At 32.1% G+C, this 24,125-nt stretch overlaps 1 protein-coding gene across 1 annotated transcript in view; it reads left to right on the forward strand.

Annotated features, from left to right (window-relative positions):
* Positions 1-236: 236 nt before the first annotated feature.
* LOC129224890 (protein Aster-B-like) overlaps positions 237-24,125 on the forward strand; it is a 57,502-nt gene continuing 33,613 nt past the window's right edge. Inside the window, exons 1-4 of the mRNA XM_054859439.1 lie at positions 237-334; positions 2,227-2,322; positions 15,804-16,200; positions 22,447-22,534. Of these exons, the coding sequence (XP_054715414.1) occupies positions 22,447-22,534 (88 nt within the window). The 5' untranslated portion in view covers positions 237-334; positions 2,227-2,322; positions 15,804-16,200. The remainder of the gene's footprint in view (positions 335-2,226; positions 2,323-15,803; positions 16,201-22,446; positions 22,535-24,125) is intronic.

Genomic DNA, 24,125 nt, shown 5'->3' on the forward strand with positions numbered 1-24,125 from the left:
CTTTCATAAATTGTTTCCTTATGGCAAATGGCAACTTAACTTGCAGATTACAGAAATCTCAATGTTACGATCGGTTACAATGATACTAAGGATGAAACATCATAATTATAAGATTTTAATTTTGGATATGTTTTTGAGATGAATGAAAACACAACCGCACAAAAGTTATGTCTAACAACAGAAATTCAGCTTCGGAAAATCAAGCATCTGCTTCAGAAAGTGAAAGTGATCGTCATGCATCAACTACTAATAAACAGCGCACTATTTGTAATCAAAACAAATCTTTGCATAGTGGTCAAAATTCTGATACCTCCTCTTCACCTAGTAGTCAAAAGTAAGCACTTTTCTTAATCTTCTATTGAGAAATCATTTTTCGTACTCCATCGAGCTTTATGTGTAGAAAGTCATAATTATTGTCTTATTATTTTTCTTTTTAATTTTAAAAGCATTCATCTTTCTAACGATAAATTAATTTTAATATGTGTTGAAGTTACTTAAAATATGATTAATTTACTTTCGTTGTTGTAAGCAACATTAGAAAATCCTTTTGGTTTTCCTTCTGATTTATTTTTGTGAAATGGTTGAGAAACATTTCTATGGTAGTAGATTGTACAACTCAGGCATATCAGATCCTGATTACTGAATAGGCCAACTATGGTGTGGCCTAAGGCCCCCAAATAACTAAAATTCTTATAGCTAATGGCTAAAAATGTAAGGTTTGAGTAAAGGGCCTTAAAATACTGTTTGACCTACGGCCCCCCAATATTTTTGTTGGGCACTTTGCATAATTCTTATTTTTTACTAGATATTTAATAGGAATGCTACATGAATCGATTTCTTATAAGCAGAATACTGTATAAAATTCTATTAATTTTACAAGAATTATCTGCAACACCTCAATTGTGGTAGTTGGAAGCAGGAGGATTTTTTTTTTTTTCATCAAGCTATTTGTTGCAAACAAACAAATGGCTTGAGGAGCATGCAATGTCTCCGCTCAGTCATTCAGCCAAGGAGTGCAGTTTCGTGCTTATTAGCACTCATTAGCCCGGCATAGGAAATGACTGAGCTGGAGGTGGAAAATCTCTTAAGGAAGGTCTTCCTTAAGGCATAGAAATCCAGTAGCAGTTAGGAGCCGAGCTGAATTTTTGCACGGGTTGCCCAAAATTTATAGATCTGGGCCCTGGGTGCATACCTGTATTTTAGCATTCGGCAAAACTTAGCAGTATCAAGGTATCCCTGGCAGACTTAGATAAAATGAAAAGCTTTCTGCGAACACAAATCCTAACTGGAAAATTTTCTGCAAATAATTATTTTGCCTAACTCACCCTTGAATAAAAAATTAAATTTATATTCAAATATGAAAGAGACAAAAAAAGTGCTTTAAACCTTTTAATTTTTTTTTACAATAACATATAGTTTGCTTATTTTTTACTAACTGAAGAAAACTGCCAAAACCATTATTATTTTTTACACATGTGCTTTAAAAGGCTTTAACAGAAATAAACTTTGGGATTTTCTTAAAAATTCCTTAAAAAAAAAAAAAAAAAAAATTTAAAATCAACGTTAGCAGTTTGAAAAAAAATTTCTGCAGAGCTCAAAATTTTCTGTGAACGCCGTTTGTGCGTTCGTCTATATTATGCAAGACTGATCCCTGGTTGGGGTAATACGCTAGTAACAAAACTTTTTTTTTGGTTTCAGAAAATACTATACATGACGGTAAGGGGCACAAGAAAAGGTTCGTAGCTAATGTTCGCCGAAGTTATAATTTGGGGCTTTGGATAATTATAAAGTATGAAATGCAATAACACTTGGACAAAATTAGGAATGTCCAAGTGTTAAATAATCACATCGTGGAAATTTTACACAAGCAGATGAAATCGAGTTTCAGAATGCATGAAGATGAGACTGAAGCATGAAAAAAATGCCGAATGTAAATTTGACATGTAATCGGTAAAAGTTTGCAAGTATGTATGGATTTCGTTTGATTGTTACAAAAAAAAAAATATATATATAATCTTGTAGAATTCATTGTTATTATTGAATCTGCATTATTTCCCCGATTCTTGATCGCTTGATCAAACATAGTTTGCTTGAGAAACGCAGAAAATTCGGAATTTTGAACTCAGTTATAGTTTTGTTTTGTAATATTTTTGTATTTTAATGCATTTTTTCCAAATATGGTTTTTGATAAACTAAAAAAAAAAAAAGAAAAAATTTTTTTTTTAGGAAACAGCCCAGTGGTCTTTCTATTTCTACAACTCAGCTAAATCATTCGGATGGAACAGTAGATGATATTTCTTCAAGTGATGGAATTACTGTAAAGTAAGCTATAAGAAATAAAACTCTGCCTTCTTTTACAATAATTCTATGGAATGTGAAGCTTAGTTGTTCTTATTTTTAAATTAATATAATTATGCATGTAATATACCATACAGCCCAGTGACTGGTGTATATTACACATAGTTCTGCCTTTGGCTTAGGTGCGGTAACTTACTGGCTAAATAATTATGCAGTCAAAACTGGAGATGCAGCGAATCCTATTGTTTGCAGAATAAAAAATATTAAATATTTCCCTTATTCACAAATTTATCTACATTAAGTACAATTGTTAATTTAAAATAATTAAAGATTGAAATCATTCCGTCTCAGTGAAACAAGCTTGGAACCCAATGTTTCCCAGGTCAAGTGACTTGTTTGGCTGAAATTTTAAGCATCTTTTTTTATATATGACGTCATTTGCTCATATTATATTCGTAACGCTTTCTCAATCAAGTGTGACAACTAAAAATACTTTGATATTAAGTTTTTCCAGAAAAAAAAGCAAATTCGTAAAAATTTCTTTTTCACAAAAATAAAGAAAATTCACATAAATCTTTTTCTTTTTCATAAAATGCAGACCCTAAAAATATAACCTGGATTGACCCTTTATATAGTAAATGACTAGTTTGGTTTATGCTTATCTGCAATTCTGCATAAATCGTTTATTAATTTTTTCTTGATACAGTGGTCGCCGTTTATATGAATCACATTTGAGGCAGTGAAAAGCAAAGGGATGTAAGTGGACATTTTTAAGTTTGGAGTAAAACACGTTTAAAGATAATGTCCTCGGTAGGCTTTCATTGAAAACGTTTTCTAAATCATGCTGTACAGCAGCACCTACCAGGACTACTTGTACTATATCTTGCCCCAAGACAAAGGGGAGGTTCACCTACCATTTGTACTGGTTATCTCTAAATTTTTAGTTTTGTCACTTGCGTCCCTTTGCTTCTCACTGCCTCATTTGTGCTAAGTAATTTTGATTCCATAAAGTGGCTAATTCAATAAAGCTGGATTTTATTCTGTTTTTGACAGTTTGATTCAGTGAAGCGACTGATTCAATTAACCACTTATTAGTGATGTGGATCGGGTAAATACCCAGTGGGTAGGTAAATATTTTTTGGGTATTTACCCAAGGCCTGGGTAAATTCCCAAAAACTGGGTATTTTGCAAAAAAATGCAAAAAGTGAATGGGAATTTTTAAAAAAATCTAAATATGAAATAATTGATAAAACTGATACATACATATGTACTACATAGTTTATAATATTTTTTATTGAAAGGCTTGATGAAATTATGAAAGAAACATATCGTGAACCAAAGAATCTTTCTTTTCATTGTCATAATTGGAGAAGTATAAGCAATTCAATGATGAAATTCAGGATTTCAAAATCACAATCTAGGTTAGTCATATCCAAAATGAAAAAAAAAAAAAAAAAGGAAGCATGAGGGATGTTTGGAAGAATAAACTGAGAAGTTATTAAGACTATGAGATGTTATTTATTTTATTGCTGTTTAAGTGATAACGTGGCAAATATAGAAACAGTTTTCACATTAATAAGCAGAAAAAAAAAAAGAATCAAAATATTGTTTTCTGTTGCCTTGCTCATTTGCATTCGCTCCCTGGTACTTCATGATGAAAATTTATTCAAACTATTTTTATTGACATTACGTTACATTTTGATGTAATGCAGGATCATATTACTGGGTTATAAAAAAAATTGATGTTCGCTTTTTTTTACCAGTTAAGAGTGTCCCATTTTATGAAAAAAACTTCCTTTACCCAATAGATGGCGCAAAATGTTGCACCCTGGTTGTGACGAAAGCATCATGCTCGTTGTGCGTTTTAGCCGCAAACTAGTTTTACAACTGACAGGATTTACGCGACATCCAGAAAAGGGGACAAACCGGAATTTGTGTGGAGGAGATATTGTTCTTCAGAGGAGTCAGTGAGGAATGTCTTTCATTGTTCGAAACACACCCCTCAAGTGCCTTCAGGCATTGACAGCGCGAAGGAATCGGAAAAGCAAACAAAACCGCTGCAGAGAAATGAGATGAGAGCATTTTTGCTTCGATTTGAAGTTTAGATCAGAAATGATTTCGTTATACCAAGGGTTCATCTTTTTAACCGCGGAAACTGCGGTAAATTTATCGCAACATATTTTAGAAATGTCTTCTTTTTGGCTATTAAATCTACTAATAAAAGTTGTCAATCTAATGTAGTTTTTTTTTTTAAATATTAATCTTTAGAAGCTTTGTTTCCTTCATGCTGCATTTATAGAAATTGCTAAATAGTAATAGAAAAGACTGGAAAGTTTGTTAAATCAGACTTGGACAGTTTAAAAGAAAATTGTCTTTGAAAGGTCACATTTTTTTAATCTTTACGAGGAATTTTACCTTTTGTTCATGACAAAGGTCCACAAAAATTACCATTGAATTACAGAGAAAACTTGGTGGTACGAATCTTTTAAAATTTTGAAGAAGAAAACATAGTTTTTTACGGCATTTAACAGGGCCCAGTCGTGCAAAGAGGGGGAGGAACAGCCCCCCCCCCCCCCCCCCCCCCCGAGATCGATCTTAGTTTTCGCCTAACTTGGAAATAGTCGGGGGGCTACGGGGGAAGAAACTGCAAATTGTGATAAAATTATGAAACTCGGCATGCTTGTAGACATTGTATAAACAAAAATTTTACAAAGGGGAGGCATTCCAAAATCCCCCCCCCCTGGCGGCCATTTTTGGTCCAGAACCAAAAACGGCGATTCTTTTTAAATTTTCGTTATTATAATTTTTTTAATCATTGGTTGTGTCATTCCATGGATGTTTATTACATTTTTTATTATTTAAAACTCCAAAAAAATCTAATTTCAGAAATAACTTCACAAAAAATGGTTTTTTAAAAATAAAATCAATATTTTTAAATTATGAGTTTTCTGAAGTGAATTTTTCCCCCATAACAGAATTACAGGTTTCTGAATTTGAAGATACATTACATTTGTGTTATATCAAAGTAGGATTCCAGTTATCCAAACTCTAATTGCCCGAACTGTCCAATTATCCGGTCATGATGCCCCTCGTTTTAAATGACTGAGCACGCATAATTGAAACTATTTGAGAAGGGTATAATAGAATAAGGACTTGAAGAAAAAAGAGAGAAAAAAAATTAATTTTCAGACAACATAATTCTAATAGAAAGAAATTTAAAATTAATTTTAAATTTCTGTTCATTATTATTATCACTATTGTTGCTGTTTTTAATTCTCCGTCACCCAATTGATCATCAGTAAGCTTTTTCTCATTTTATAATTAAAAAAAAAAAACATATATATACATAAACAAATTCAAGTTTTGGAGCACCGTATCAAAGCTGGTGCTTTTAAAATTAAAGTTTATTAGATCATAGATTTCAACTAACTTTAGTATCTTTACTGAAACTTTGAAGGAGTTGATTTTGTGTGTGTGTTATATACAAATATACGTGTACAATATACGAATTTTGTATTAACTTATCCAATTATTTAAGACATTTTTAAACACCCTTTAAACTGTTCCAGACCATTTCTTAACAATATATTACCGTTTCTTGCATAAACAGCTGAATTTTTACCGTATTTTTAAAAAAACAGCAGTATTCAAACGATGCACAATATCAATTATCAATGGGAGAGAGATACATGAAAAAAAAAAAAAAAAAAAAAAAAACAGTACGGTACATATACAGTATGCAGTAATAATAAAGCACTACACTGTAATAGTACTATACAGTATTGCTGTGCTATCTTCGATCAGTGGCGGATTTACATTCTTTTCAAGGGGGTGGCGGTTGAAAAACGTGAAAGCCATATTCCTCCCCTCAACCCACTATGTAGGGGGGAGGGAATCAATTGCCCCCTTTTAGCCTGTATTTTAAATTTTAATCACCCCCTATCGCCCCTCACAAACTTATCGCCCTTCCTTTTGGGGGCTATCACCCCCAGGGTTAGAAACCACTGTTCTAAATCATAGCAAAATGTATCATCATACCAGTATAGTGTAGTCCATGGAAGAAAAAGGTTGAAAGATACATATAGAAATATAAAAATTATTAATGTTCAAAAAAGAGGGGAGGGGCAAGCTTCGGTTTCAAATTAAAAAGTGGGTAATGCTGTCCATCTTCGACTACACTGTCTCAACTTAATTTAAAGCAAATTTGTGGAATGTACTTGATTGAAATTAATAGCGAAAGCTAGTAATTCCTTTAATTCTATATTATTGGTTTTCGAAAATGACAGTTACGGAGGGGGCGGTCGTCTCCACCACCCCCCTGGTAAATCCGCCACTGCCTTCGAACCATTTTTTAGAGTTTCAAGCGTTCAAGAATTCGTTATCTTGTCACAAATTTTCACTTTTTCCTTCTATCTTCACAAACATAGCATGAAACAGCGTGCTTTGGTGCAGAATATTTCATCACCTTTCATATTTAGAATTTGAAATATTAAAAGAAAATTGTGGAGTTGTTATTTATACACACTAACAAAGCGATGTTTTGACTAGCGCTGGGTGGGAACTAGAACAGTTAGTGATGCTAAAAGGATGAAAGTATATTCACGAAACTAATATTTAGTAGTAAATAGCGAAGCCGTCATTTTGCGCCACGATTCCTTTCTAAAAGTTTTCGTGTTGTGGGTGAGAAATTAGCGTTAGCTCTAACATTCGTTACTCGAGAAAAAACTCGCGTTATAGGCATTTGGCGTAAGTTGAATCGCTTTGGAGAGGAAGCCGACTGTATATGAGAGATAAAAATGTTCAATTTTGAGTGGGGAAAATGTAAATTTATCATACATTTCACGACAGTATATTTTTGAGTATTATAGTTTAAAGTTGATTGTATTCAAAACGTTGATCAGAATAAAACATGCGTCTTGTTTTGCCACAATGACTTGAGCAGAAAACGGACAACCAAGTTAGAAAAGTTACTTATTGGATTTAGTTCAAGCACTTCTCTGCTTCCCAAACGTGATGAAATTTTAACTAAATACTGTTTTTTTTTTTCCTTTTGTTTTAGCAAGAGTAGTGAACTCCCCCCCCCCCCCCCCTTCGATGATGAGTAGTCATTTGATTGTCATCATTTTTATTTGGAGGAGAATGGAATATATACTATGACTACGAGCATTCTTCGGAAGGGCTAGAGAGGTGAAAACCAGGAAAATATGTAGCAAAAAGGGAGATCCAATGGGGTATTCCCCCAAAAATATTTTCAAAATCAATAAAACGATCTATCCTTCCTGGATTTCGTTTCAAAGTTTATTTCAGGTCCGTCATTTGGGAAATCAGGGTGAGGAGGGGCCATTGGAACCTCCTGGATTTTAGAAATATTTTTAAAAAAAATAGTCTTTTTGTTCGTATTTTTTGTTTGTTCCTTTAAATATTAGGCAAATGTTTGGATAGGTAGCCTCTCCCCCGGAATTTTTCCGGAATTGAAGTCTCCAAAACGTATTTTAATCAAGTTTTAGTGATTGGGGGGGGGGGGGGAGAGAAATGATTGGGGGTAATATGAAGGAAACTTTGGAAATTTAAGTTTCAGAAATAGAATAGTAGATTATCTTAGATGGCAAGGCGAAACGATCGGAGACCCTCACCCGGAATTTTTTTTTAAATTTAAATCCTGAAAAGGAATGTTTGTACGGTCTTTAATCATGCAAAAGGAATAGAAGGCACTCCTGTGAAATTTTTCCGAAATTGAAAGCTTAAAAATCCATTTCTTTGCTATTTTTAGGGAATGGGATAGGGTTCTAGGAACTTCTCGAAATATTTCCAAAATTAAGTCCTGAAAACGCAATTACATGACATCTTTCAGGATGAGGGTTGGGGTTAAGAGACTGTCTCACAAAAAAATTCGATATTGAAGTTCCAAAAACGAACTTTCAGACAATTTTAGATAATGTTATAGGGAGGTTTTTTTCGACTCTTTCGCGGCAATTTGTAGGGATGCAAGTCCGTACACCAAAATGTAATAATGCTGAGGGATCATCAGGCTCTTTAAATTCGCCACTATGCTCAAGTATTGATGCTTCTCTAAAATGATTTTTTTCCTCTACATATTTTAGTTTTTAAACTGTTTAATGATATGTTTTTGAATGTGTTCTCTTATAAGAAATTCTTCGCGACTCCCTTGGAAGTCACAACATGCTGGTTGGGAACCGCTGATCTGGAGCATTAGTAATTAACCAAGCTAGTCAATTAATGGTTAAAATATTTTTTTTCTCAATAAAAGTTGTACTATACACATTCATATCTTTAACATAAAAATGTTTGTAATTACTTTGGTATAAAGAAAAAAGCTTTAAAACTAGCATTTAAGTATGTCATTACTACAGGTAGATCGTGTTTGTCAATTACTGGCGTTGAAGGCATTTTAGATCAATGCATGTAATCGACCAACCTTCAATAACAAACAGCATAAATGGATAGTTATTAAATGCATTTTTTTTTCCTTCACTGAGAATAAGCATTGATCAGCATATCTCAGTAAATGAACCTGTAAAATTAAATTTAACCTAGAAAAAGGTGATTCAACATTTTATCTGATAACAATTTGCACCAGTAAGAAAAGTGACTTCCTTGAAACTTCTAGATGTCTCTGTAAGTATATCGTACGTAACCTTCATAATGGTCAAATCAAAACCTTTGTTACAAGTTAGTTCAACTTACTGGCTGATGGTCAGTAACTCGCGGATCACACTATAATACTTCCTGTGCAATTTAAATTAACGCTTATCAATATAATGTTTACTTAATCTGTTACTTTTCCAAGTCTAAAACTTTAAAGTATAAAATTGAGATGAAGATTTACTTAATCCATTTGCACAAATTTGACATTTTTATGCTTGTATTTGCAATTTATTCCCAGAATTTTAAGCTTTGTCTTAAAATTTTGATGCATTCAAATATAAAAACCATTAAGCGTTACATAATATATGAAGTACCTACTTTCTAAAAAAGTTTCGTGTCTACAAGGTAATGATTTGAGCCTATTATGCGTACGCACACAATATGTAAAAATCTTTACTTTTCAAGTTTAATTTTTTTTTTTGAAAGTTCATATATTATCATACATAATACTTTGCTCTTTGTTATAAAGGGCAAATATATGCACAAAGATGTCACACCTGCGCAAATGGATTGAGCAAGGTTTTTTTATTAAATAAGAACTATTTTCAGATCATCTTTGTCCTTCGTTAACATTAGAAAATATTAATTACTTCTTGAAAAATAGTTAAAATCGTTGTTGAAATAAAATATCACGAAATTTTAATGATCTCTGTTGCGTCAATTTAGAAAGATATTCATTGCGGATTAGGAAAGATTCTGTGGCGAGCACTCGTAGGCCAATCCTCCACTTCTTGTTCACCCACCTGTTTCTAACAACACGGAAAATACACACGGGGATGTCCTCCCTCCCCCCTTTCTCTTTCCTCGACTACAATCACTGCCGCCTCAAGCATAAGCTACAAGCACTGACATCCGATACCACTGGCCATCACTTCAGGCACACGCATGGAAAGCCTCACTTTTTCGCAAAAATCTAGTTCATCTGCAAAGATGGCGATATTTGTCCGGCGGGATCTCCACGCGATCACGAACAATTGGTTTTAGAGAAAAAAAAATCTAGACTGATTTATGAAGAATATGAAGGAATGAAACTTGTTACAGAAAGTTTATGGTCCATATGGAATCATTTATTAGCATAAAAATGAGAAAAAAGCCGAACTATTAATAAAATAGACCTTAATTTCACGTATCCTTACTTATTCGAGTTTTTGACGCCATCTATTGGCACTTTAGGCAACTATAAGATTAGTGGACAGAATCGAGTAAGTTTCAGAACACGTGAGCATTGAAAATTTTTTTAATGATATTTACAAAATATTTCAATTGCAATGCGTCTACATTGTTTCTATGGTTCAGAGAAAAAAATCTCGAATCTCTGTGTTTAGATGATTTTTCATGAATGTGTTCAAGAGAAATATTTCATATTTGACAAAAAGTACTTTTTAATATCATTTTGTGATAAATGTAGGTAACTCAGCAGCAATTTACTTCATGTACGTTGTTTTTTACACATTCATCTGATATAGTAAAAAGTTTCATTGCAATCCGGCGATTAGATTTTTTTTGTTGCTGTTCCCAAAGAGTCAAGTTTAGCATGTTTTTCTACCGGAACAGCCTTAAGCTTTTTACTTTTTGTAGAATGGCTTTTTATATCTGAAATTTGGCTATCAACATTAATTGGGCATATCCAACACATTTAATGTGAATATCATATTAGATTACTAAGTTGTTTCACACAATCAGGCCGAGGAGTCAGTCACCTTTCTCACCTTTAGTCACCTTTTGAAAATTTGGTTACTTTTAGTCACCTTTTGCAACTTTTGTAACCTTTCTCACCTTTCTTGAAATGCTTCTTAGGATTTTTTTTTAATGATTAAATCTTTGAAAAGTATCTGAATGATAGCTTTAACAGTGAAATTAGCCTTAAATATGCCCCCCCCACCCCCCAGCCTCTGTCATAAAGTAAGTTGATTTTTTAAACATAGACACGGATGAACTGTTAGCAGTTGGTAACAGACTACCTCTTGAAGATCTCGTTGTTAGTGGAGAGATGACAGATGAACTGTCAAAACTGAAAGAAAATGAAAAGGTTATGTTTTTAACAGCTGTTAAAAAGCATTGTGTGACTGCATGCAAGTATGTAATAGAAAAAACTTGCATATCAAACGGGTTACTGAAAAGTTTTAAATTTTTGGATCCAAAAGAGAGAAGTAAATCTAGAAGCTGTAAAGATTTGATAAAGGTTGCCAAAATCATGCCTTTTAATGTTCCACTCGATAAGTTGCAAGATGAATGGACATTTTTGCAGCTGGAAAAAGATGATGAAGCATCCGAAAACAAAACCATTGATATCTACTGGCAGCAGCACATTTCAAAAAACGATTCAACTTCCAATGATCCAATGTTTCTAAGGCGATAAAAGCTTCACTTCAGGGTTGGGTTTTGGACTGTCCAAAACTGGTTTAGGACAGGACAGGTGGTTTTTACCGTCCAAAACTGTTCAAAAGTGTCCGAAACTGCCTTAAACTGTCCAAAACTATGTTAAAGTTCAAGGGGTGTAATCTAATCAATTCGTTTTCACTGCAATATTCATGATGCATAAAGAAAGATATTAATGAGGTTTAATTAATCAGTATTTGATATTATTTTTCTTCAAAATGTTCATTTAAAAAACATTTTACTTAAAAAGAATTGCCAATAACTTTTTCACAAAAACTTATTTAACAGTTGGTAGAGTTTTGAAAGGAAATTCACAACACTACCAAGACAACTAATTTCAGTTCCATTCATAACGCAAAGGAATATTATTAAATGTACAATATTTAGGTGCAAGAAAAAAGCTAAATTTTTTAAATGGTTTTTTCAAATAAGTTTTACATGATTTTTTAACAAAAATCATTTTTTAAATCTTAGATTAAAGAACAAGAAATTGATGATTAAACACTTATATTATAAAACTTGTGCTATTCTTTTTTTAGTTTATGTTTTTAATATACATTCTGTAACTAAAAAAAATTGTAATTTATTGCATTTAAGTCAATTATTGCACTATATTTCGAAGACTTTCTTTTGCGCACATGCATAAATGTCAAAAAATTTAGTTTATGCAAAAAAAAAAAAAAACTCCTGCATAAAAATTTAAATTTTTAATGAAGAATTTAATAATTTCTACTTAACTAGATTAAAATCAGCTGCATAAATAAGTTACATATATATTTAACCTGAAGGTTCACATTGAATAAATATATTAAATAGTCAATAAAATAATTTTGACACTTTTTGTTCTGTTTTTGATATTTTCTCACAAAATAGTTTTGGACATTTTCGGACACAAGGGTTTTGAACAGGATGGTAAAAACCTTGCCAACCCTGCTTTCATTTGCACACATGCATAAACATAGGGAAACTTTGTTCCTATTATCAAAAATAAATAAACTTATGCATAAAAAATTGAAATTTTTATCAAGAATTCAACTCCTATGCAACTAGATTAAAATCAGCTGTATAAGTAAGTTGAATGTTCTCATTGGATAAATGTTCAATATAAAACATTACTTTGATACATTTTATTCTGTTTTTTTGATGTTTTCTCACACAATACTATTTTTCTTAAAATATAGTTTTGGACACTTTCGGACAGTTTTAGACACTAGGGTTTTGGACAGGATGGTAAAAACCAGGGTTTTTACCCTAGTGTCCAAAACCTTGCCAACCCTGCTTCACTTGCATTATCACATGGTAATGCTGACATTGAAAGACTATTTTCTATTTCAAAGCACCTTTTTGATGAAAATAAGACAGCAAGGACTGAAAGATTTTTAAACAGCATACTTATAGTTAAAGACGCTGTAAAAAAGAATATCCTCATTTGCTTTCTTTACCAATTGGTCCAGAAATAATTAAATGTGCACAACAAGCGCACGTAAATTACACAACATACATGGATGAATGTAAAAGGAAAAAGGATTTGGAATTGAAACAGAAGCAAAAAGAAGAGCAAAAAAGAAAGGATTGTGAAGAAGAAACTAAGAAAATGGAAAAAAATTAAAACATATATTGAAAGTGAAACTGTAGAAATCTTTACAAAAAGCATATAGGGCTATTTTGGTAAAAGTCAGTAAAAAGGAATAATCCTTTTCTGTTTTTTGAGTTCTTAACAAATTGCTTTTGGTCACCTTTCAGTTACTTTTTTGTCACCTTTTAGTCACCTTTGTTTTCAAATTTGTCACCTTTCTCACTTTTTTCAAAGGCCATCAGCAGTCCTCGGCCTGCACAATAATTCTTTAAATATGAGATCAAAATACAATTTTTGAGCAAAAATGTAAGAATTTTTTATGTGGTTGGTTATACATAGTGGAATACATACAGAAAAGTATTTTAGTTGAATATACATTTTTGAAATAAATACCCGGGTATTTTACATCACTACCACTGATTCAATTAACCACCGTCCACTGTATCTGATTTGGTAACTGATAATCATGGTAACATTCTTTATTGAAAACATACCATTGGTATGTTTTCAATAAAGAATCTGGCATTTACCTTGCATACAAATTCAAACCCAAGTCGCTTGAAAAATCTCAATTTATTCGAATGATTTTCTGTTTTTTTAGTTCCTTCAGTAACTCAGTAACTGACAAATAAATTATACTTTAATTAAAATTGAGGATCAAAATTTAAACATGTCCAGATATTTTATTTTTTTTTTGTCTGTAAATGTAAAGGATTATTAAACATTGATTGCATTAATTTGAGTTGTTTTGTTTTTAAACAATATTTAACATTCCATATGGTGTAATACTTTAGAAATTAAGAGATTTCAGTTGTTATAAATTACCTTAATATTCAAGGTGTCCATAATTATGTGATCCTACTTTTAAAGTTCTCTAGCAGTGGGACTATTGCTCAAACAATAACAAAATTTTATGTGTTTTATTATAAAGAGATGGGAATTAGTTTGAGCGAATATAAAAATAGTTTTAAATTTCACCACCAAAGGGCGCCTTTTTGGGAGTAAAACATTTGTTATTCATTTATGATGGTTTTAAAACAAATCTTCCATGAAAACATGTTCAACATGACTGCTACCTTCTGGAATCGTGAGATAGCATGTTCTACAGTTTTCTGCAGTATGCTCTTTAAAGTGCTGTTGAAATGTTCTGGTATACTGTTTTTCAGATAACGTAAAACTCGAGGATTATCAGGATTTATAAAATATTTTAACTGCCTCCTAAAAGACATGATTTGAGATTTGATGATGGGGGGAAACAATGTACTTCATTAAAAACAAACTCTGGCAGCAAAATTTTGCACATTTTTTTAAGAAAAATCGCTCAAACAAATCCTATCTCTTCATTATGTTATACACAAAATTTCATTATTTTCTGAGCAATAGTTCCGCTGTTAGGCAACTTTAAACTGTAGAGTCATTTCAATATGGACATCCTGTGTTTTAGTACCTTAACATACTTTTTTTTTGGTCATATTTAAATGAATTTTTAATAGTGTAATGTGTCATAAAGTTTAAGAAAAAGTGGAAAAAAAAATAACATAGAGGCATTTTGTCTTGCATTAAAATTACTTTGAATGTGATAAAATTAGTTAGCAACAATTTGTATTAATTGTACTATGGTACTATACTATAATGTTCCTTCATTGTACAAGAAAATTGTTTGCTTACCAATTATCAAACATTTAAATTTGTTTACTATTAGTGGCGCCCCAAAGCAGAATACTACTAAATTTGCGACGTACGTCGCAGAACAGATGCCTGAGCTGCAGAACAATTCTGTTCAAATCTGAGAGGAAAAGTGATAAATTTTCTGCAGACATGAAATTTCTGCAGAAACCGCCATGCAGAAAATCTGCAGAAACCGCCATGCTGAAAATTTGTAGAAACTGCAAATTTTCTACAAATATCTTCCAACTCACAGATAGAAATATGCAGAAATTCTGCAGATTTCAATTTTGCAGAAATTCTGCAGATTTCTTTAAATTTTAAGAAAATCTAAAATTCTCGCAAATTACGATAATTTGGTGGAAAGCTCGAATGTTGAATTCAAGTAGTCCTTTGTAGGACTTTCCCAATCGATCTTCATCCACTGCGATTTCGGCCATAAACGTATGTTTCGGAAACAAGCCATTATTGAACCAAGTTCATCGCTGGAAATTACGTGTCTTGTTTGAGATTTCAATCCCTTTGCTTCCAGAAAATATTTCAATTATTTAGAGTTTTAAAGTGTTCTTTTATATGAAATCCAAACTCGATTCATTTTTTAAATATTTTAGTACTTTATTGATTTAGAAACATTATTTTAATTGCTCCTTCATGCCATGTAAAATTTAAAAAAAAGAAAATGGTTTGTCACCTAGGTTCTGATTTTTATAAATTTTGTATCTTTGCTCTTTCTGTGCATTTTAGAAAGCAAATAAACTATTTTTGGAGAATCTCAATTGGTTTAGGTTTGACACTTTGTTAAAGTTTTTTTGATTTTATAGTTTTTATGATCAACTAATTTTCCAAATTCAGTGCCCTTTAATTAGTTATTTGGTTGAAAGCTGTGATGTTTCCAGAAATATCTCATTTCCACAGAAATAAATAGCAACAGTCCAGTTTTAAAAAAAAGTTTTTGATTTTTGGCACCCCAATTTGTAGAAAATATCACGTTTTTTCGGGTACAATGCTTGAAGTACTTGCAGAACAATTTCGGTCAAACGATTTTACGTTGCAGAACATCCTAAAGTATTCTGCTTTGGGCTTAGTGGGATATTAAAGTATCCGGCCAAACCAAACCGAATATTTGGTTTATCTGCCGAATATGCAGTGTACCGAATACCAACTCAGTATTTTATGCACCTGTAATTTAAACAATAACTAAAAATCTGTTTATTTTCAGAAATACAACCTCTAGTGCAAGCTCTGACAAAGAAAGTTTTTCTAAAGGTTCTGATGTGAAAAATGCTCAATCACCTACACCATCTGTTGTTCTGAGTTCTGCTAACAGCTCAAATCTTTCTTTTAACAATTCGCATAGTTCTAAAGAAGACTCATGTGAGAAAACAGTTGACAATCAATCAGTCGCAGATGGTCCATGTAATGCATCACCTGGTTCAGCTAGCTTAGAAAGTTCCTTGTTTCCTGATAACTTAAGCAGATCATCAGAATCTGGGAAGTCTGTTGATATAGGCCTTCAGAAAACACCTGAAACACATGCTTCAAAGTCAGATGTCAGTAGATCTGAAAAAGCGCGAAGCATTGAAAAGAAAGAAAAGAAGAAATCATCATGGTACAGTGTAAGTATTGTTCCTGAGTCCTATTAATTTCCCCTTTTGTCAATTATTACCGTATTACCCCGCATTATCCGTCATGCCGCAAAATTCGGGGCTCCCCAGATTTTCAACAGCACTTGCCTGGTCTTTTCTGACATGCCGGAAAAATCGAGGTTAGGAAAAAAAATAATAATACTAATATAAAAAATATATATGTTCGGCTTAAAAATGAATATAAGTTCTGTACATATCTTAATAGTATTAATAGGCAGTTTAATTTTGAAAAAATATTTACTAACAATGTTATTTGTTATTTTAACAAGAAAAGTATTGTTTAATAACGAATAATTTTATAAAAAAGTTAAATTAAAACTAAGTAAGTAACCATTTAAGCAGCACGTTACCACCCCTAAACCATTGCTGAAGAATTTAATATAGCTATTCAGTAAATAAAAATTAAACTTACCTCTCTAAAAGGAACCTAAACTAATTTAGTTCGAAAAACATGAACAAATGGCAGTAACGATGATTGCTTCTGAATTGATTACTTTTTTGCATATAATTAAATCCATTAATAATGACCTACCATAAATTAGGACCTCTATAACTGGAGTTACCATAGGGCCTTACCATAAATAACAAGCACATATTGTATGCAATACACATTTGTTTGATAGAAGGTTACTTTCGGGATTTATTTATTTATTCCTTACAGTGGTTTGCTTTCTGATTGGAACTGAATGGGGAAATTTACTTTGGTTTTGTTGCAAAATATACCTCAAATTATTCGGCATGCCCGAAAATTCAAACTTTCCAGCATGCTGGTCAACCTTGCTTTTTTCTGGCATACTGGATAATGCGGGGTAATACGGTACATTATTCCTCGACTGTTTTATTAGCTTTCATTATACTTGCTCTGTTGTTGGTTGATGGGACAAGTTTTTTAATTATTGCCAAAAACAAAAAATGAAAAATAGTAATTGGAGTAATTAATTGTTAAGGAAGTTAGTAAATTAATTTCAAGTCTGAAAAACTTTTCAAACAATACAGATTTTTGTGGTTTTCCTAGATTACAAGTTTAAAAGCTTTTCCTTCTAACTCTTTTGTTGTTACTATCTGCACGTTGGGCTTGTGAATATCTCTCTGAAATTGCAAGGCTTAAATAGATCTATGAGTATGTGGGAAAAATACAACAGAAAGTAAAGATCAAAAATTCATTTATACTAGGTCCGCAGAAAGCCCCATTAGGGACCTACTGCCAAAATCTAGTAAGCACCTTTCTGCAGCCAGTAGTATTTCAGAAAATACGTTTTATGTTTAACATTTGAAGAAAAATTACAGCACATCTTTGCTTATTTTAAGGCAAATTCAGCTTACGTATTTTCGGGTTTTCCGAAAAACTGATCACTTTTAGTTCAAGTTTATTCAATTTTTCTCTTGAAGTCCTCATTAAGTAGGTAACAAGACCTCCCTCCCCCCCCCCCCACCATACCTTATCCTCAACTTCTGAGAAAAAAGGAATCAAAAAGCAAAAAAGAAACACCATAATCTTGTTTAGTGAATGCTCTAAAATTTGTATTGCACAAAATTTCAACCATTTTATAGGCAAAATAAAATTTTATATAATTAAAAACTGAGCATTTGTATCTATGTATGCACCTATGTATCTGTAATCATCTATGTCCATGTTTCTTCTCCCAAACGACAGTGAACTGACCATCAAATCAGGTATCGATGGATTCGTAATCTTCCCGTCTTTATGTTTGGATATTTAACATAATCCTCCGATAATAATTAGCCGAGACATCAATTAAAAATTATTAATTATGATAGTTAGATTTTGACATAAAATCCCTATTTTTTGAAGGCTTTTCTCCAGTTATATTATTATTCAGTGCTTCATCTCAACTTTCCGCAATAGTGCTTTTATTAAAATTTGTAGCGTGTAGAAAATCATTGAGACGAAAGATCTGTTGCCATTTTTTGTCTTGAATATGAGAAAATAAAATTCTGGGTTTTGTTTTAAAGGCTTCTCCTGTAATCGGGGAATTTAAAATGTTTACTTTTTGGTTGTTTTTCGGAAATCTGCCGCAAAATTATACTGATTATGTTATGTTTTTTGTTCATACCTGATTGTTGAACACTCATCACTTGACATAACTTTTATTTTTGAGGTGGACCATGCAAAGCCGAGCGATGTAGCTATTATGAAAGTAAAAGTTGTTTACCAATCGGCAAAAAGTTCATATGTAAAAACTTTTCACATACATTTAAATCAATTTCGGTTGTCACCCTCAGAAGGGTGCCATGCAGACTGCACCATCTAATTGAAGTTATTTAATTTAGTACACTATGGGAGAATAGAAGCTATTTAATAGATACCAAATACATTGTTCAATCAGGTGGTGGTTATCTCTACTTTTGGTTTAACAAAAGAAAATAATTTAAAAGATTAAATTAATTTTAAAGAAATAATAAAACAAAGGATTTTTTTCCTGTTTCAGTTTAGTTAAAAAGGGAGAGCTGGCATTTTTTTCAAATTTTGCCATACCATGCTTTTATTACTGAAGCTGGAAAAAAAATATTAATGCAAACGCATCTCTCTCTCTCTTTTTATAGGGTAGATATCAAGGTTTCCGACTTTTGTTTGGCCGAAAAGGTCAGGTTAGATTACTTATGCTTGTTATAATTCCTAAAGCAGACACATATTACAAATTCTGTAAATAGTAATTATTGTAGTAACGTAACCTGTAAATAGTTTCCCGTAATGACTATACAGCCAGGGGCGGCAGATAGGGGGTGCGAGAAGGGGCGGTTGCACCCCCAAATTTTTCACTAAGAATAATAAAAAATGGGAAAATTCAATTTAGATAACTTAGAAAATCATTTGCCTGAATTTCAGAACAGAAAAAACTGGAGGATAAGTGTTTGCCTAAATGAAGTTACTAAAAGAAGTAATCTCTTCACATGGGTTAAATATTTCAAAATTGAGTAATCTATATTATGATGGTGCATCTTGTATGAGATGCCCGTACAGTGTAGAGACTGCGCAATTTTTACGCGTAAATTCCATGTCATTTTAAATAAATTTTTGTGCTCATATTATAACTTAATGTTTAGCTGATAAGTGTTCATTGATGCCATGTACTAGAAACACATTTTAGCAACTCGGTGTATCATATGCTTTCATGGAAACTTTTTGTAAAGATGTTATTTTTGAAAAACATGCACATCAAAAAATACTTTCACATCAACAAATGTATCTTGAGGCTCTTTACTTGACAATCTCTGAGTGACACAAGATGGTCTTCAAGAGTTATAAAAGCCCCTGGAAGAATTACTTCAAAACGACCTTTTCATTGATAAAAAATTTGATGTCATTTTAATATGTATGCCTTTGTTTGAATTTTTTGTTTACTTTATTTATACTATCATAAAAGTTTTAGTTCGCTAATCTTAATTCTTGGATTGACAATTGAAACTCTTAGTAATTTTTGCATTAATGCATACTTGAACCAGGTGTGGAACTTTGTGACAGAATTTTTCATAACAGTTTTTACGGTATGCCAATGTAGAAGAGGTGACAAAACCCAGATGAAGTTTTATTCAAAATATTAAATCAATAATTTGAATAAACTGATCAATTCCGTTTCTCAAGAAATTGAGACAGGATTTAATGAGATATATTTATTATTGGTCTTAAGTTCAATATTATGTAGGTCGGTTATGGAAAGCGACAAAGAAAGTATTACACTTATAAGTAATAGCATGAGGGAAGAGGAATTGTTTTGTGAATTGTGACTATACTTTTTAATGACACAAAATAAATACTAACCCATTTAAAAAGCTTTCTTGGTTATTTTAAAGAGAGGAATCTAAATGAAATGTGCTTTTTAACATAATTTTCTTGCTTCCACTGTTTCAATCAAGTCAGTAATTTGAAAGATGACTTTCGTGATTAAATTGAAAAACCAACGTAAATAAAGTACGAATTTTTACGAAAATACTGCATATAGCTATTTCAAGGCTACAATAATGGAGCCTCTTCATCGGTGTAAAAAACTCCGCACACAACCAGAAAGTGATAGGAAAACTGAACGTCAACCAATTTTGACTTTTGTGTCTCAGGAGGTTAGAGAATTGTCTTCGAAGCGCAATGAGGCAAAGCAAGACCTTCCTCTTTAGCTATACTGGCAATAAATTAAGTCATTGGATATTGATTAAGTATAGTTACAAAATTTTCTGTTCTTCCTGACTCCAAAAATAGCAGATTAAAACTTTACTAAAAAATAAAACTAGTACCGAGATATTTTGTGAGATAACTTATAACAAAATTAATTTAAAGCTTCGGTCTCAAAAATTTTAATTGGTTCTTTACAAACGTAATTATTCTTAACATAACCAGTTAATTATCAGTTCTTGTTAACCAATATGTATTTTATACCGTACTGAGGAATTTCATGTTCAAGAAACTCGACCCCCCAAACGAAATGCTGAAATGCCGCCCCTGTATACAGCCCTTATACATTCGGCTGAAGTATATGTACCCCTATCTTTTTCATTGATAAGATTTGTGAATGAAAAGAAATAAGAAAGTGTGGAACGGTGTAGCATTTTCTGGAATAGTTGAGAGATCTCTTTCGGTGTGTATAAAAAGCCGTTATGCATGATAAAAAGTTCAGTTTCGATTGAGAATTTGTACTGAGAGTGTATTAGCTCTGTTTATTGCGAAGCATTTCGCTGTGTTGTCTTTCGTATTTGGAAGTAAATACGTGTGTAACCGTGGAGTTTACGGTGTTGTGTGATATTTGCTTAATTGCTGATGATTAATTTAGCAGTTGTTGACGATCTTTCCTGTACAATAGTGTAAATAAATTTCCTGTGCTTTTAATCAAGAACTGTGTCGTCCTTTCAAGAAAGTTGGAAGTTGCACCGGATCCGTTACAATATTTTATTTTGATATAGCGGAACCTATCAAAGTCCGCGCTACTCTGAAATTATGGAAGAATCATGTATTCTTAAAAATATATGTGTCTGTCAAAATTTGACTGACCTCATAGTAGGATCTTGAGGGTCCCTAATTTAAACTCCTTAAGACTAGTCCGCCCTAAAATGGCTTTGTAGCTTAGATCCAAGACTGCTCGAATCCGGCCCACTTAACAAATGCGGGGGTAGTGGGCAGAAAGAAACCCCTACTGGGAGACCACCCCAAGGAAGTTTCTTCTCGCCGGTAGTCATTTAGCAAGTGACAGAGACAATTGCATCAATGGAGAGCTGCTAATGACTTGAGGTCACATGGTATCCTCAAAAAATGAGAAAAGACGAATTCGTTGTACCATTGCGTTTTATTTTCCTGCACTTTTAATTCTCACCTTTTTATGCCAGTTTTTAGAAACAAATAGTATTTTGAAATTTATAAATTTTTGCACGAACTATCATTAGTAAAAATAATACAAAACAATGTTGATAAAGCACACAATCTGCGAACAATTGCATATACATGCTTTGAGGTTAAAAGGAACTTTGAAACACGTGTATGCAACTACTATTTGCAAAATTTTGCCATCTGTTAACTTTTTTTTCATTATTTTTATTTTCAGTTGAATAAAATTTGAAGTTAAAACATTGAAAATTAGAAGAAATATGAATGTTTATAGCAATTGAATTTTCACTGTGCATGCGTGAAAGATAGCAGTTTATAACCTTCATAATCCAAAGCGCAAGTCGATCTTGCAGCTCATAATAAAATTCCAACTCGATATCTTTAAAATTTAAAAAAGTTATCATCGATTTAACGAGCCGAATTGCAATAATTTTTGGATGTTCAAAGAATAAAATTATTTTTTACATTTTAGAAGTTTCTAGCTGCTGTTTTAAAGTTGGTCCTAATTTTTTTTCCAAAAATATATTTGCTTTTCACATAAATTTTGGAAGTATACTTATTTTTTTATTTATTTGCCATAATTATTATTGTTATTTATTTTCTGGGTACAAAAAATAAAAGTTGAATTCCTTTGTCTTCAAAAATATATAATCTTTTTTTGTTTGGGAGGGGGGGGGGGGCGGTTACTTTCTAAAGAACTGTCCCTGTTGAGTATGATAATAGGCTTTTAACTGTAAATTAAGCACATTCATCAAGCATATTTGTTTCATCAGGGGTGTAGCAATGAGGGTTTAGGTGTTAACCTTCCACATTGACTATGCTAGTGTATTAAAATTTTGCATATAAAACTTATGTTCTTATACAAATATTTTTCTTTCTATTGGTAGATGTTAAATCCTACGTACAAGTCTAAGAGTGATGATTTTAAAAGACTTTTTAAAAACCTTGTTCCTGATACAGAGCGTTTGATTGTTGGTATGTATATAATTCATAGAATTTTATTTCCCTTTAAAACTTGTTTTTGTTCACTTGTTTAATTATCATTTTGTAATTATTTTCTTAAGATACGTAAATAATATTAATAGTATAAGTATTACAACTGTTGCCTGATCCATTGTTCATATTGCTCTCCCTCAATTTTGCTGTTGTGTGTGTGTGATTAAATTTTCTTGTTCTCCAGTAAAGTTTCTAGCATTCACGTTATATTCACACAGGCGCAGGGGTGGAAAATCTGCACCAAACTGAGCCAATTTTCAAATTCTGATACAACCTGATACAAATTTATTTTTAAATAAAAAAAGAACCGACTTCAAAAAACAAAGATGAACTAAAAAGTAAAAAATTAATTGGTCATACTTATATACGATTTCCTATATATGTACCCAAACCTATAAATCAAATTTATTTTACAATTCCAGTACAGAAACCAACTAAACTAAACACTCAATCGTAAAATAAACATTGATTTAAAATACTATACAAGGAATTATTTTAATACCTAACTATTTATGTACGATCTCTCTTAATTTTTAATAACCTTTCGAAGTTGGAGCTTCCTATAAACTACTACCTAATGAAACTGAGTAGGTTTAGATTGTTTCACTAAGTTATAGGCTATGAATTTACAAACAACAAAGCGGGAGTATGAAATTTGAACAGTTCCCTGGATTTCTTCAGAATCCCTCATACCCGGACTTGATGACCATTAGACAACCGGGAGAAGTGCACCATTTCAAACAGAAAAAGAACTGTCCTGATCGGTCCAGGCCTCTTTTAGTCATCGGGAAGCATAGTACATAAAAAATTCTGACTTAGTTTGTTAATTAGTGTTGCCATAACTGTAAGTTAAACTGACGGTGTCCTGAAAGATTAAATCTAGAATACTTGTCAAACTTCAGAAATTGGACATCAGTTGCAATATACATTTATTAAGGAATAAAAATTTAATTGTCAAAGAGGGGAGGGGGGATTTTTGCCTTCAGTTTCCCTTGAATTGATTACTAAATGTATTTAGAAACTGAAGTGTTAAAAAAATGAAAAACTTTAATGACAAAATAAAGTTTTTTATCAGCAAAAAAACATATATACATTAAATTAATACTAATAATTAAACTAGTTTTGTAGCAAAACACATTTAATTTACTGATTTGCTACATGAGTAGTTGATGCATCAGTAAGAATATAATTAAAATTTACAGGCGGTGGCGTGAAAAACAAACGTGCCGATTGCGTGTGAATTAAATATTATTCAAGGCAAGACCCCTCCATCAAGAAAATGCGCCATTCACGGTAAAACCACGTGACCTGTGACATATCGCTCGACTGACGCAAGTTGAATTACATAGTCAGAACGTATGAAATTTAAAGTTTCTTAGATTTTTCTGAGACCCCTCATCAGATCCTGACAAAATTACCATGGGACCATCCATAAAGTATAGTATACCCTTTCAAACAAAAAAAGAATTTTTCAAATCAGTCCAGGCATCTTGGAGAAATCAGAGAACATACATAAAAAGCCGTATACAAATACAAAACCTCCTTTGAAGTCGTTTAAAAATGGCCGAAT

This window comes from Uloborus diversus, chromosome 1 (assembly GCF_026930045.1).
Source record: "Uloborus diversus isolate 005 chromosome 1, Udiv.v.3.1, whole genome shotgun sequence".
Taxonomy (NCBI): Eukaryota; Metazoa; Arthropoda; class Arachnida; order Araneae; family Uloboridae; genus Uloborus; species Uloborus diversus.